Genomic DNA, 14,675 nt, shown 5'->3' with positions numbered 1-14,675 from the left:
GACTGGCGGCTAGCCAATGTGACGCCCATCTATAAGAAGGGCCGGAGGGCAGACCCGGGGAACTATAGGCCTGTCAGTTTGACCTCAGTGCCAGGAAAGCTCATGGAGCAGATTATCTTGAGGGTCATCACGCGGCACTTGCAGGGCGAGCAGGCGATCAGGCCCAGTCAGCATGGGTTTATGAAAGGCAGGTCCTGCTTGACGAACCTGATCTCCTTCTATGACAAAGTGACGCGCTTGGTGGATGAGGGAAGGGCTGTGGATGTGGTTTACCTTGACCTCAGTAAGGCTTTTGACACCGTTCCCCACAACATTCTCCTCAAGAAACTGGCTGCTCGGGGCTTGGACTGGCGTACGCTTCGCTGGGTTAGAAACTGGCTGGATAGCCGGGCCCAGAGAGTTGTGGTGAATGGAGTCAAATCTGGTTGGAGGCTGGTCACAAGTGGTGTCCCCCAGGGCTCGGTACTGGGGCCGGTCCTCTTTAATATCTTTATCGATGATCTGGATGAGGGCGTCCAGTGCACCCTCAGTAAGTTTGCAGATGACACCAAGCTAAGTGCGTGTGTCGATCTGCTCGAGGGCAGGAAGGCTCTGCAGGAGGATCTGGATAGGCTGGAGCGATGGGCTGAGGTCAACTGTATGAAGTTCAACAAGGCCAAGTGCCGGGTCCTGCACCTGGGGCGCAACAACCCCAAGCAGAACTACAGGCTGGGAGATGAGTGGCTGGAAAGCTGCCTGGCCGAGAAGGACCTGGGAGTATTGGTTGATAGTCGGCTGAATATGAGCCAGCAGTGTGCTCAGGTGGCCAAGAAGGCCAACAGCATCCTGGCCTGTATAAGAAGCAGTGTGGCCAGCAGGTCTAGGGAGGTGATTGTCCCCCTGTACTCGGCTCTGGTGAGGCCGCACCTCGAGTACTGTGTTCAGTTTTGGGCCCCTCGCTACAGGAAGGACATGGACGTGCTCGAGCGAGTCCAGAGAAGGGCGACCAAGCTGGTGAGGGGTCTGGAGAACAAGTCTTACGAGGAGCGGCTGAGGGAGCTGGGCTTGTTCAGCCTGGAAAAAAGGAGGCTCAGGGGCGACCTTATCGCTCTCTACAGTTACCTTAAAGGAAGCTGTAGTGAGGTGGGGGTTGGTCTGTTCTCCCACGTGCCTGGTGACAGGACGAGGGGGAATGGGCGAAAGTTGCGACAGGGGAGTTTTAGGTTGGATGTTAGGAAGTACTTCTTTACCGAAAGGGTTATTAAGCATTGGAACGGGCTGCCCAGGGAGGTGGTGGAGTCGCCATCCCTGGAGGTCTTTAAAAGACGTTTAGATGTACAGCTTAGTGATATGGTTTAGTGGAGTACTTAGTGTTAGGTCGGAGGTTGGACTCGATGATCTTGAGGTCTCTTCCAACCTAGAAATCTGTGTCTGTGTCTATCACAAAATCTCTTCTATTTTAATCTGTTAAGCTGAACGGCCTGTTTTCTGTCTCACCATGCTAAATCATATGTTAAAAAAAAAGTTTTTAAAAACAAAAGAGTACATTTCTCATCTGACAAGCCATTTAATTTTGCATTCAAAATGTCTTTTTTTCATACCAAATGAGAGAGACAGTTTAAATGAGAAAGGAGGGAAAAAAAAAAAAGAAAAAAAAAAAGAAAAAAAAAAGGAAGATGTTCATAATGAAAGAAGAAAAATAAATATGGGTGTTCTTCCTCCACCTCCTGACTGTCTATATTGGCTGCTGTGAGCCCCTTCGTCCCTTCCTAAGTGTCCAGTGGGCAGTATAGGAAAAGTATGGCTTGTCTCAGGTTGTGAATTCCATTCCTGGAGTCAGATAAGTTTAATCTGATCTTCAATCTATACTGTTTAAAGGAAAAACAAATACAATCTGCAGAAATAATAACTTGGAAGAAAACATTTCTGCAGGAAGGTGCTCTCTCCATTCCTCTTCAATGCTCAGTTCTATTAGTTGCTGGGTAAAATATAAGGAAGTTAGTTCATATGAGGAATTTTTCGTAACTCTGTTAAGTTCATAAGGTGTTCTTGGTTAACACTTTGTACAGACATGTCAAGCTTGATATTGTTTTTGTGAAGATAATTTTTTTCATACTTGAAACTTTAAGTAATTGGTTCTCTTCATTGTATTTAATGCATTAAAGGCAGACATACAAGTGGGATTTTGGTTTTGTTGGCTTTTACTTTGTATTGCTCACTTTTAAATGCTGTATACCAGGGTTATGAAGTTAACATTTCATTAGGATGATTTTGGAAGTTCAAACTTCAGTCATAGCAGCACAATATCATCACCAATACTGTATAACTGTTAATTGAGGGCTTAGACTTCATTAGAGCTGTAATGGAAGGCAAATAAAAATACAGTTCTAAAGCCAGAAACAAGAGCTTTGAACTGTCCTGAGCCAGGCAAGTAATGTGGCTTTATACTGCAGTGAGCGTAGCTGGAGTCCACAAATACTGACTGGGTCAATGCTGAGGTGAATAGGAAATTCAGCAGGTTATCCAGCAGTATTAGGAGAGAATGAATTTTCACCTCTGAATCTGCAGTGTCCCTACATGCTCTGTAAGGTTGCTTTATTCAGAATGGTGAATAGAAACCAAGTCTTGAGTCATTTCTGTTGCTTAGTTTTTCTGTTAGTATTTCCTTCAACAGATTGACGTGCTTGTAGACTGCTGTTTCTTGCTCAGCTGGAGATTTCTCATTTACTGCCAGTTAGACAATGAATGCCACCAGCATTTTGTAAAATCCAGTTGGATTTTTTCGCCCATGTGACTGCAAAAATGCTACTAAAGGCATTTATTAGGCTTCAATGGCTACTTAGGCTTCAATGTACTTTATTGAAAAAAAAAACAAATTAATTCCTGAGGAAGGTTAGTTAAGTAAGTTATTATGAATTCACATCAAAATTTAATTAAGCATGAAGGCAGTAATTTATTATTTATTTCACAACATTAATAAATGTAGTCATCCACATTAGTCTTGAATAATTCCAATGTAAGATATGCAAGTACTAGTAATGAGTTATTTGACCATGCAGAATTAAAAATAGCACATTCTAAGGTATTCAAATGAACATTATTTTGATTGAAAATTCATTCAAATCATATTTTGAGATTATTTCCACTTCAACCTTTGTGCATCAGGAGTAAACCCTTTGTAGTCAGCAAGCTATGATCATAAGAGATGATCTGAAAATAGTTTAGGCAGTAGTTCAGTGTTCCAGTCAAAAGCGTAGAAGTCTGAATATAGTCCATTTCAATGGACTATAAATAAAGGCTCTTGTCCCCAAAAGGCAGTCATCAGTTCAGTTCTCCTGGTAGTCAGAAAGTTAAAATGTTATTAATAGCTCTAATTCTGGTTGATTCTGTGGTTAAGTTCTGCATGTGACATATTTGCTTCTTATAGGCTGCCATATGTTTCCAAGTATGAAGAAACGTTCAATATGGTGGTAATGATTCCAAAATTTATGGTGGACATAAGTGCAGGAAATGGTATCTTCTTCATGTCCTAAAGTATATATACTTGTGTTGATGATAGAAACTGATTTTCCTCCTCAGCATCGTGACTTCATATTCTACCCCACTTCAGCATTCTCTCTTTCAAAAGAAGATTAACAGTTTACGCTAGCCAGGGACATTGTGGTTTTTTTTTTCCCCCTTGAAGTATCTTTAGGAGTGTGAAGCTCAATAAAAACAGCTATATCCTCCAATAGTACTGTTTGCAAAGTACTGGAGAAAACCATGTGTCCATTTTCCACTGTGGTTGCCAACTGGTTTTTCAGTAAATTTTGAACAGGAGGCAGACATCTGATTAAAGTGAATGTCTTACAACAGGCTGTGTTTTGTATATTATTAGTGGCTATGATGGTCTCATTTAATTACCAAATTCATATATAACTGTGAATAGTGCTTTCACAGAAAGTTTTCATGCTTTCCAAAACACTGCAGAGATTCTTGTTGCTTGCAAGTAGCATTTAAAAAGGAGCTTTAAACAGTTTAATTGTATGTGTTTGAGGAACTGTGTCATTCACACAACTTCTTGGCAGCAACTTAAGTCAGTTCGTTCTGCCTTGCTATGGTGAGAGGGAGAAGGAGGGAGGAAGGGAGAGAGGGAGGGGGGCTGGGGAGAATATGTAACTGGAGAGCTTATAGTATGCTAACTGTTCACAGTTTCCAGTTGAATTAGCTGTAAAAGACATCTGTGTTCCTGCAGTGTTGGCTAGGAGGTGCCAAGCATTTATGGTACAGCTATTAAACAGATTATTTTGGAAGGTATAACTTAATGTATTTTTCCAGAACAAAAGAAAAGATCTAATGTAATATATAGCAAATAAGTTAGCTTTCTAAGCAACTTAAGTTTCTTAGAATTTGCACACTGAGTGTAGCTCAGTATAGAAAACTTTATGCATGTTCTTTGTCATCTTAATGCTGAAAAGTTCAGGGCTCATGTACTAATCAGAATGTAGAAAATGGTTACTTGCTGCCTGAAACATGTCTATCCTGTCCTGGAAAACTAATATAAAAAGATAAAATAATATTAAAATAATAATGATGCCCAGGAAATCATCTCTCTAATACTAAGTGAGTGACTCAATGACTAGCCTTCAAGTTTTTGTTTGCTTTAACTAACCCTTTCATTAAATTAGGAGGGGTTTCTAGCATTTAGAAAGCCTTTCTAGCAACACCTAGGCCTCAGCAATGGGTCCTTTATTTTGGGATTTTTGTTATGCAGTACTCAGGGACAGTTCCTCAACCTTCCTTTATTTTAGTTTAGTTTAGTTTCATTTTGTTTTGTTTTCTACGTTTTGTTTTGTTCTGTTTCTTCTAAGTGGGCCTCAGTATAATTCTTAACAGGACAATGGGCAGACCAGAGGTTTACCTTACTGCCCTAGAAGGAATATGGAGCAATTAATCTGAAACCGGTGTATTTTCCTTTTTGTTACTGGGATAGATTTCAGCCCATTGTGTTGAATCCATTCAGCTTTGAGAGCTGCCGAAGAGCTTTTAATATGTATTTTAATTAATAGAAGCGATAGATTCATCAGATGTAAACTATGTGATATGCAGGAGTTTAAAATGTACAAAGAAGAAGGAAGAGATAGTGGAATGTTAGCACATTTGTAACTCTCTGGAAGTAGGTAGACTACACTAGTGACATCTCTAAAATACTCTCAGAGTTTTAGAATTTTTAAAAAAAATTTCCATGTAAACACCAAGTCTGACATTTAATTTTGCCATTTGTTTTACTGGTTGCTTTGGCAACTAATAAATAGTTTGTGTTAAGTGCTTTAGCAGCCAGTCTTTCTGTAGAAATGCGGTTTGTCTAATCCTCTCGCAAGTGCTTGATTATTGCTTCATGTGCATAGTGTCTGCTTTTCTTGTGTTGTACTTAAACTAGAAATGGCAGAACTTTGTTTTCTTCACAAAAGTTTACAGACCATCCAGAAAACATTGCTCTTTCGTTTCAAACTTATGGTCACTTCCAATCTCTTCCTTTGTGATACTTTCCCTACAAATTTTTAAAACTTACTTGAGTATTTTCAAAAGAAATTAATACCAAACAAATGTGTGGGATTCACATGCTATTATCAACCACTAAACCCAGCCAGAATTAGTGTGCTCAGTATATTTCTTAATAGACCAAAGCTTCCTAAAAATTGTAGAATATTCTGTAAAAATCATCAGAGAAGACGATCATGATGAGTTTTTAACTTTTTAAAATCACTTTCTAGTACTTTCTATGACTTCCTTAGCAAACGAGTCTCTTTACTATCCTAGTTTAACTTATACTTCTTTTAACTACCAAGCTATTACCTAGGAATGCTAAAAACACATAAAACAGCCAGAAAACAAGGGATTTTTATCTACTCTGTGTCTCTTTCTTCAGAACAGCCACCTGAAATAATTTTTGCAAGGAGTTTTTTGTTGATGGATTGGTTAATGTTGTGTTGTTCTTTTTGAGCTCAGACTTCAGTTTCCTTGCAGCTATGCTCTCATAGTGGATATGTCTTCACTGTCAGTATAGATGTTGTCCAAACTCACACATTACTCTGCAGATCCAGCTGCAAGAAATTCAGCATTTTTACTGAAGTGTAAGTAAGGGTTTTGTACATTAGTGAATCTATAAAAGTAACACCTGAAATTGAAAATGTCACCTCTATTCAGGGAGCACCTGAAGGGAAATACACTCAAGCGTGTTAACAGTACAGTCAGAAGTGCATTAGAAATATGGTTAGTTATACATGGTCTTAATAGACTGGCACAGACAAAAGTGTCCTAGGTTTCTGATGGGCTTGTCCAGTTTGCTGACTATATTAAACTAGAACAGTGATCTTACCTGTACTGAACTTCATCTTTTACCATTATTAACCTATTTCCATGATCCTACTCTTGGAGATACTGGATTGAGAATTACTGGGCAGACTCCTCTACAGTTCATTTTGTATTTTATTTGACACTTCATATATTAGCATCAACAAACTCCCCTCAGTGTCCACATCACTTAATTTGTAACAGCTGGTCTCCTTTTTTTGGCAATTTTAATAAAGAAAATAGGCCAGAATTGAATAGTCCAAGAAGACTGAACTATCACACATGCACGCAGGTTTTTCCCAATACCAATGAAGACAGGTGAATGGAGCCACGCCTGCTTAAACTGTACATGGCCATTAAAGGACATCTTTATCCTGAGATATCAATCCAGCATGATTCACTGTTACACTTAAATTTATGGGAAGGAAAAGTATACCTTAATCTGCTCATTGAATGTTCTATTTTTCTATAATTGTTTTTAGACATTACAAAAGATTGATGCATCCGTCAGTGTTTATTCACTTGTTGCAAGCCATGCTTTTGGAATTATCCTTTAAATTAGTGGATGTGTTCAAATGCAAATTTGAACATAAATCAAAGACTACATCAAAAGAGGGCCATGCTATATTTATTCCAAGCATTCTTGGCAACAGTAGGTGGTAGCATTTGGAAAAATAAAAATTTTTAAAAATTGGTCGAACTGTTTTTGTTACAGATTTGAGGGGGCTATGGAGAAACACCTAATAAATTGCCTAATAAATGTATTCTGGAGCTCTGTAAATGTAAAGTAGGTTCTAAAAAATAGAACCTGGAAGCGAAGGGAAGTGAACCAAAAGAACAACAGGTCCCTCTCTCTTAATATCTCATTTAGTTTGTTACGAATTTTGGGGGTGGCATTAGTTGACCAAAGCAAGTCAAATGATTTTGAGAAAAAAAGGAAATAGTCCTTTTTAATAAATGTGAATGTTTAAAAACACAGTCTGTAATGAAACAGTGAATTAAAGTTTTTCTTTGTGTGAAATTTCTAGAATTAGAAAATCTTGATTGTCAATGTAGACAGACTAATATTCTATACTAGTTATTGTCCTTAGGATAAAAAAAAAAATGCACTGCAGAGTAACGTTGCCAAACTACTTTTTGTAAATTTATCTTTACCTTAGAATAGAACACTAATTATAGCAACAGGGATCATGTGGCAGAAATGTTTATGTTCCCTGTATTCCCAGAGCGCATGGTATTAGAAATTGTTTGTTAGTTTTTTTGTTTTCAAGCGAGACTTGTTGTGGGGGAAAGCAGAAAAGTGCAGCCAGAGTCCTGTTCTTACCATGTTCTTGTCTGAGAAGCAGGTGCAACATTGCATGTCATACGCATTGACAGGATCTAGTTGCAATACTTTGAAAATGAAATCTGTACTTTGACAACAGCCATCATTCTAGATTTAATAATTTTTATGTCTTTCTTGATTGCATACACAACGTTCTTCTTCATTTCCTTATGGTGTGTTTTGCAAGTAGGTCTTTGTGTTTGAAAGTTTTAATTGTCACCCACTGACTTCGGTTACAATGGCAACAGAAAAGCAAAAACTCACAGCAGAGATTTAAGTAGAGAATCTGTGTCTTGGAATGTCCTTATTTAGTTTTAGAAACAGAGCTCGTAAACATCAATTTTGCTTCTTAGCTACTCATGAAAAAATAGTAACTAGTTGAAGCTGTTTTTACCTTCTACAAAAAAATCCTGTCGCTCAAATTTTTCATCATACAATATGCAACTCATTTGCAGATTTTTTTGTTTGGATGCCTAGTATTGGTTTATTGATAGACTTTTAGCAAAAAAAAATTGTGAACCATTACTTCTTCACTCTGTTGCTTTATTTAAAAGCTCTGGAGACTGTAAATGTTCACATGTTCTACTGAAGGATTGCAAAAGTAACATTCATTTATAACATTCGAAGGATTATTCATGGAAAAATTATGCAAAGGAAAAAAACAGTGAGATCCTTTGGGACATGTGTAAACTTTTCCAAATGTTCTTGCCACAGACCGCTAAACAGTACTCAGTTCATTCTGATGAAGTTGTCTTACATTCCCTACTGCAAACAATTTTTAATAATGTTTTAATATTTTTATACATTATTTTTTGTACATGTCAGCATAGACTTGAAAATGATGTTGAGAAATAATGAAAGCCAAACTAACCCTTGTTCATGCCAGCTGACTGGAAAATCCTACTAAGAGTGCTTTGTCTCCATGAAAGGCGAAAAAAAAAACAGAATAGCAATCATGGTAACAGTATGCACTAGGAGTGGAGCCAGGAGAGTGAAGAGAGTAGTAGCAGATGACTTCAGTTATTGGAGGGAAAAAAAAAAAGGAAGAAGAAAAGGGGGGGGGGGGAGCAAAATAACTCATTCTCAAATGAATTTAAGTTTGGGGATTTTGTTATCAGCAGTCTCAGGCATAGTTCCCCCAGCTAATTGCTCAGCAGTCTGGTATGTCCATAAATATCCCTTGGTCTGTGCAGGTTTCATCAGCATCTCACCACTTACCCTCCTTGGCATACTTCTTGGCACAGGCTTTGTTGTATTTTACCCCTTTATAGAAACGAGGTCATCTCCCCTGTGCCCCATAACTCACGCTGACACCATCTGCGCCCCATCTTCTTACTGAACTGACTGTACCCTGCAGCAGAGTTCCAGTCTAACGAGAGCTCTGAACTTCTCAGTTCTTCATAGACATTTGACAGCAGAGCAGATGTAAAGACTTTATAAAGGTTTATAGGCTCAGATTCTTTTTGTCTTAACACAGAGATCTGTCTTAACACAGCATTCTGTTTTCATTGGGATCTTCCCTGAAGACACCTAACTAGGAATTAAAATAAGTCCATTATCTCCTTTCACAGGACTGATCAAAGCAATTGTAATGTCTAATGGTAAGTAAGCCAGGCTGGAACTGTTGGCTTAAATTGTAAGGCTCCTACACCTATTCCAACAAATTCTGTCACCACTGGGACATCTCACCTTACTCGGGCAGTATTTTAACCTGTACTGAAGTCTGATACAACAGGTTTTATATCAGTCTTCAGTCTGAGATACACAGTCCTCTTAGTCATATTACATAATTTGTTTCACTTTTTTTTAACAAACTTTTTCTTCTCTCTGTCCAGGTGATAAAAGCTCTTGCTATAATTAATTTATAATGATTGCAAATATTTTTGTTTCTGTTATATTCATAGTGTAAATTTCACCCCATGCTTGCTAAATGGGGATTTCATTTCCTAAACTAAAGTGAACTGTAGATTCTCAAAGAACTATTTTTGTTGATAGACATCATCTCTATTTTTTATTTAGAGGTTTTTGTTAGGGATAATGTTTGAACCTGTAAACTACCTGGAGATAAAGCCAACTGACTTTGATTATGTTATGGCTTGATTGTGTCAGCATAAAGCTTGCTATTTTGCTGTTTTTTCTCTAGATAGATGTTTTGATGTAGTCTCCATGTTTTGTGTCAATGAACATTGTCTTAAAATCAAACTAATTGAACAGTCTTACTGCTTTGAGTTTAGTGACTTTCCACAGTGAGAAACTTAATCCTTTAAACTGTTATGTATTACATCTAAATAACTTAATTTTTTTGTGGCATAGTGGCTGTGTGAAAAAGCAGTGCAATATACTAGTACTCATTTAAGGCTGTGCTTTGAGATTGCTATTCTTTAACAGGCTGTAGTTTCAACAATTTATTAAACATTGTTTCAGTAGCTCTCAGTGAACTGTAATGTCATCCACCTAAAAGGATTTAATGTAAATCATGATTTAGAACTGGCAATAGCACCAGAGAGAAAGAACTGAACAACACAACAGGTAGCCATAGAAAACTGAACCAATCCCGTAGCAACATTAAGGGGCATCACACTTTCTGTTTATGCTCTAACTGGTGCTCAGCCTCCATGGCAGAAGAGGAGAGTGAACTCTATTCACCTTGCGGAAAAGCTTCTAACGTTTTCTTACAAATGCAACATTTTAATTGAAAATGTATCAGAACATTGTACTAAGCCTTTTTCTTCTGACCTCCCAGGCATATGGTTCTGGTTGAATCTCTGGATCAAGAAATGATTAAAAGTGCATTTTTTTAGAATTGCATGTGACCTTTAAACATAAGACCTTGTCTGAAGCCACATGCCAGTGACTCATGCTACTAGTGTCATGTTTCACAAATTCTCAGTTGTGATAAACAAATGGTAGCAAAGCCAAGCAGGCAAAAATCCCCTCCTATATATGATGGTGTACAGGAAGAAGGCAGAAAACAGGATTCAGTGTGTTTTCTCTTTTTCTTCTTTTCTCCTCCCACTAAATGATGATCTGATGAACGGTGTTACTGAAAATTCTTCTAATGAACTTCGTTTCCTCTCTCTCGGCTGCTAGAAAGTTTCCTATTTCTTCTTGTCTTGAGGCTCCTTTTTTTTTTTTTTTTTTTTTTGATCTGTTTTGATGCTACTTAATCTGTACCAAGTCTGGAAATAAGCAGGTATGGGGCAGACAGCCACTTTCATGACCGCCATTCCCACTTCTGTCATGAGTACCAACATCACAACCAAATATTTATCAGTGAAATCTTAACTGTTTATTGTGAAGCCAAGAATAGCCTTGCGTTCACTGAGTATGATGATAGGCCTTGTTGTTCACTGCTGTATTGCAAAGTTCATTGCTGATCTTTTGCGAACAGCATCAAGGAACTGGAACAAGAATATCTTGTCCACGTTTTCCATGGGGCCTCATAAAATTTGTTAAATGAGAGGAAAAATAATTGCAGTGAGACATCGCTAAAGCTCATAGATGAGTGAGAAGTAATACATCTGTCTGGACATAAATACATGAAAAGCCCCTGCTTTCTCTTACATGCTTAAACAGTGAGTCAGTATAAGCAGGTTGTTTACCATGTATTCACAACATGGAGTTGTGAGTAAAACAGAAACGTGTGTGGACACTCCTGCTCACACCCAAAGTACAAACTGACTGTATGGTTCTGCATGTTACCCTTTGGCACATCCAGCTTTTTTAAGGGTGCCAAGATTTTTTTGTAGGAGTTCATTGTTGAAAGTATGTGCAAAGCTGTTTTAAAAATTGCTTCCAGGCAGTTCAAGTATATAGAGATGAATTCATAGTAGAAATGGATGTTATAACCCCGATGTGGAAGAAATACTTACTCAGAAATGGTGTGTTCAGTATATCTGTAGCAATTAATTTTAATCAGCAGCTAAGCACACAAGCCCATGACATTTCTGGGTTTTGCATCAGTTCAATGTTAAATTATGTGTGTCTTTTAGGTCCATCTGAAGTGTCAGCAATTATGAAATTCAGCAGGAGACCAACATGTCCTGATGCCTCAGTAGCAGCAAGTCTACCTACACCTCCTGTACCCAGGCACAGGAAGAGTCACAGCCTGGGAAACAAGTGGGTACACCAGGCTGTCTCACCATCAGGCAATTTCACACATCACAAAGGTTTAATCTGGCAGCAGAACACTCTTTGGTATTTGCCTCTTCCCTTTCCTGTATTGCAGGAGAGTTTCAGGCTTTAACGTCTATTCTGTAGGTTTTCTCTTTATACTTTGTTGACACTGTTCTCTGCTAGTGCCAGAAATTGTCAATACTCCAAAGTTGTATAGCTACTTTGGCCTGTGGATGCCTGGTGTGCAGAACGTTTTTTTTTTTTTTTTTTTTGTTAACATCTTGACTAATAAATCTAAGGAAACATGCTAGCTTCTTGGCACTCATTATCGTTCAGGAAAGTTGTGACCTTTTGGACTGTTCTACAGGTTAGAAACATTTTTCTCTGTACCACTTACCAGCTAAGTAAGAGCACCTGCTCCCCAGTTAAGGGTAGCATATACCAAATTTCACATTTAATGGGTTAACAAAAAAGTAGTTCGCATACTTGATGTGTTAGTTCAGCTTAGTGCAGGATCACTGAGAAGTGCTTTAGCTGGAGCCTGCTTGTTTTTCTACCTTTGCATCTACCCATGATGTTCACATACTGTACAGAGAGGAGTAAAAAACTTACATAGTTTCCCATTTGCAGAAAAGTAATGCTTGTTACTTAAAAAGGCTGCTAAAATTTGAAACTTGTTTAGGTAGTCCAGGAGCATATATACAAGCAGCGGGAAAATGAGTAGTACCATTTATCTGCTTGCTACTTAATAACCTATAGATATTTATGATCATTGTATGATAAGGCAAGGTCTAAGCAGAAAAATCAGACAGAAAGGGTTGTTATCAGATGGCATAAGAAGGTTCTTGCATTTTCATGTTATCAGATGACATAAGAAGGTTCTTGCATTTTCCTGTCTATATATTTCCAGCATGATGTGTCAGTTCAGTGTAGTGGAGAGCAAAAGTGCCACCTTCCCGACGGAGAAGCCGCGCCACCTTCTGGATGACAGTGTCCTGGAGTCGCACAGCCCAGCCCGCAGCCACGCACTGAACTCTATTTTCACCAATGGCGTTTCCATAGGTAGGGTCTGGGGGGGAATTGATATACCTGTTTTTCGGTCCCAGTTCTCTGGAAACTCTGAGAGATCTCCAAAAGCAGGAAATTATGAAGGTTATTAGCTCCTGGGCAAAAATTGATCCCTTTTATAGAAGAAAGTAGATTAGAGCTACTGCTCAGATATTTAGTCAACTTTATCTCAACTTTCCAGAATTACCTAATGATGGTTTTGGTAAAAGTGGCATGAAGGAGCACTTTCTTCCTATATGTTCTGTATGTAACACGGAGTGTTTGTTAGCCTTCACAGGTTAAAAAAAAAAAAAAAAAAAGTGCTACTGCCAAGATAGTATATATTCACAAAGAATATATTTCTTTCACAGAGAAAACTAGTTTTAACGATGTATTTTAGAAGGTGAGAGAATAATTTAGCTGTGCTCGCTGAGACATAAAAGAAGTTTAAAATAAACTTGTGTAAAATGTTGATGACAATAACATTATGGTATTATAATTAATTAACTATAATAATAAAAACGTCAAGGATCTGTATTCTAAGCAAGAGAAGGCAACCTTTTACGTGACTCAGGCTATTTCTAGAATAGGAAATAGACTGCAAAAGCTAGCAGAATACTTAATCAAGGAGAGCTTGACACTAGGATGATCTTTGAACTTCTGAAAATACAGCCACAGTTCACTTCAGTGTTATACTGAGCATTAGAGCATCACTCTTGGACGTATTAAAACTGAGTTAATAGCTATGCAAGGGAAGGAGAGACAAATTGGTCATAGGCTTCAAAGAGAAAAAGGGATTATCGTTGTGAATTCCATCACATTGATTTGTTATGACTCCTAGCAGCAGCTGGCATACCGTCTGTTACAGGTGTGCTTGCTTGTTGAAAACAAATAATGCTATCTTGTCTAATAACTTTGAATTACAGATGTTGAGGTAGAAATAGTGCTTTACAAAGTGATTGTATTTTGTGTTCCTGAAGTATTCAGTTTTTAAAGGAAAGGCAACATAATTAAAAGAAAAGTAAGATGCAGATATCTGGTATTTAAGCACAGCAGCAATGATGACTTCATTCGTCAGTGAGAAATTATAAATAGGCTGATGTAAGCCTCTTCCAATTTTAGATGTTACCATGGTCTCTAAAGACCAACTTGGAAACATGATTTCAGTGAGCAATTTCCATGATAGTATATAAAAATTATTCTGGTGAGCCACATACAATGGCTTTTTATTTTCCCCTGGGTGGTTTCCTTACTCCTTCTCTGTACTCCTCTTTTTCTAGATAGCAGTGAAAGCTCAGAATTTAGTGAGGAGCTGTCATCAGGGCTTGAAAGGTGAGTTAGTTTTTGTTTACACTCACTGAGCACTATACAGATTTAGCTGAGAAATTCCTGAATGATCCCTAGCATAGATAAGCAATAAATCAATAGTTATTTTTATCAAATTATTGATCAGCTAATAAAAAATTGAAGACATTTTTAACGTAAAGCACTGTCAAGTTGTTGTGTTTTTCTTCCAACGGATCTGAAAAAAATGGGAACTACCTCTTTTATGTTTACCAAACCTTAACTGTTGAAGTCTCAAACTAGACTTTAATTATCAGATATTTACGTTCACAAACAGGGGTCGTTTGTATGCCACACTTGGGCCTAACTGGAGGGTACCAATCCGGAATTCTCCCAGGAGTCGAAGCTGTGTCTACAGGTACAGTTCAGGCCTACTTTGCTCAGTGTATGGTGCTAAACTTTCATTTGGACCTCTGCTCTTTACTAGATCAAAAAGGTATTTTGTGTCTTAAAGTATTCTTGTATGACTATATCAGCTTATGTGACTCTTCCTGTCCCACTTGTAAAAATTCCTGTTAATGCTAAAACAGTG

At 38.0% G+C, this 14,675-nt stretch overlaps 1 protein-coding gene across 13 annotated transcripts in view; it reads left to right on the top strand.

The window, feature by feature from the left end:
- The window catches only part of RALGPS1 (Ral GEF with PH domain and SH3 binding motif 1), a 161,168-nt gene that overhangs the window by 109,106 nt on the left and 37,387 nt on the right, over positions 1 to 14,675 (top strand). For all 13 annotated transcript variants that reach the window (XR_007709013.1, XR_007709014.1, XR_007709017.1 and 10 more), the window contains 4 exons: positions 11,629 to 11,755; positions 12,663 to 12,814; positions 14,080 to 14,131; positions 14,421 to 14,501. Coding sequence is in view for 4 of the 13 variants with exons in the window: in XM_050714528.1 (XP_050570485.1) it covers positions 11,629 to 11,755; positions 12,663 to 12,814; positions 14,080 to 14,131; positions 14,421 to 14,501 (412 nt within the window). In the remaining 9 variants the exon portion in view is untranslated. The remainder of the gene's footprint in view (positions 1 to 11,628; positions 11,756 to 12,662; positions 12,815 to 14,079; positions 14,132 to 14,420; positions 14,502 to 14,675) is intronic.

This window comes from Cygnus atratus, chromosome 19, assembly GCF_013377495.2.
Source record: "Cygnus atratus isolate AKBS03 ecotype Queensland, Australia chromosome 19, CAtr_DNAZoo_HiC_assembly, whole genome shotgun sequence".
NCBI lineage: Eukaryota > Metazoa > Chordata > Aves > Anseriformes > Anatidae > Cygnus > Cygnus atratus.
This window is presented reverse-complemented; position numbering and strand designations above follow the sequence as displayed.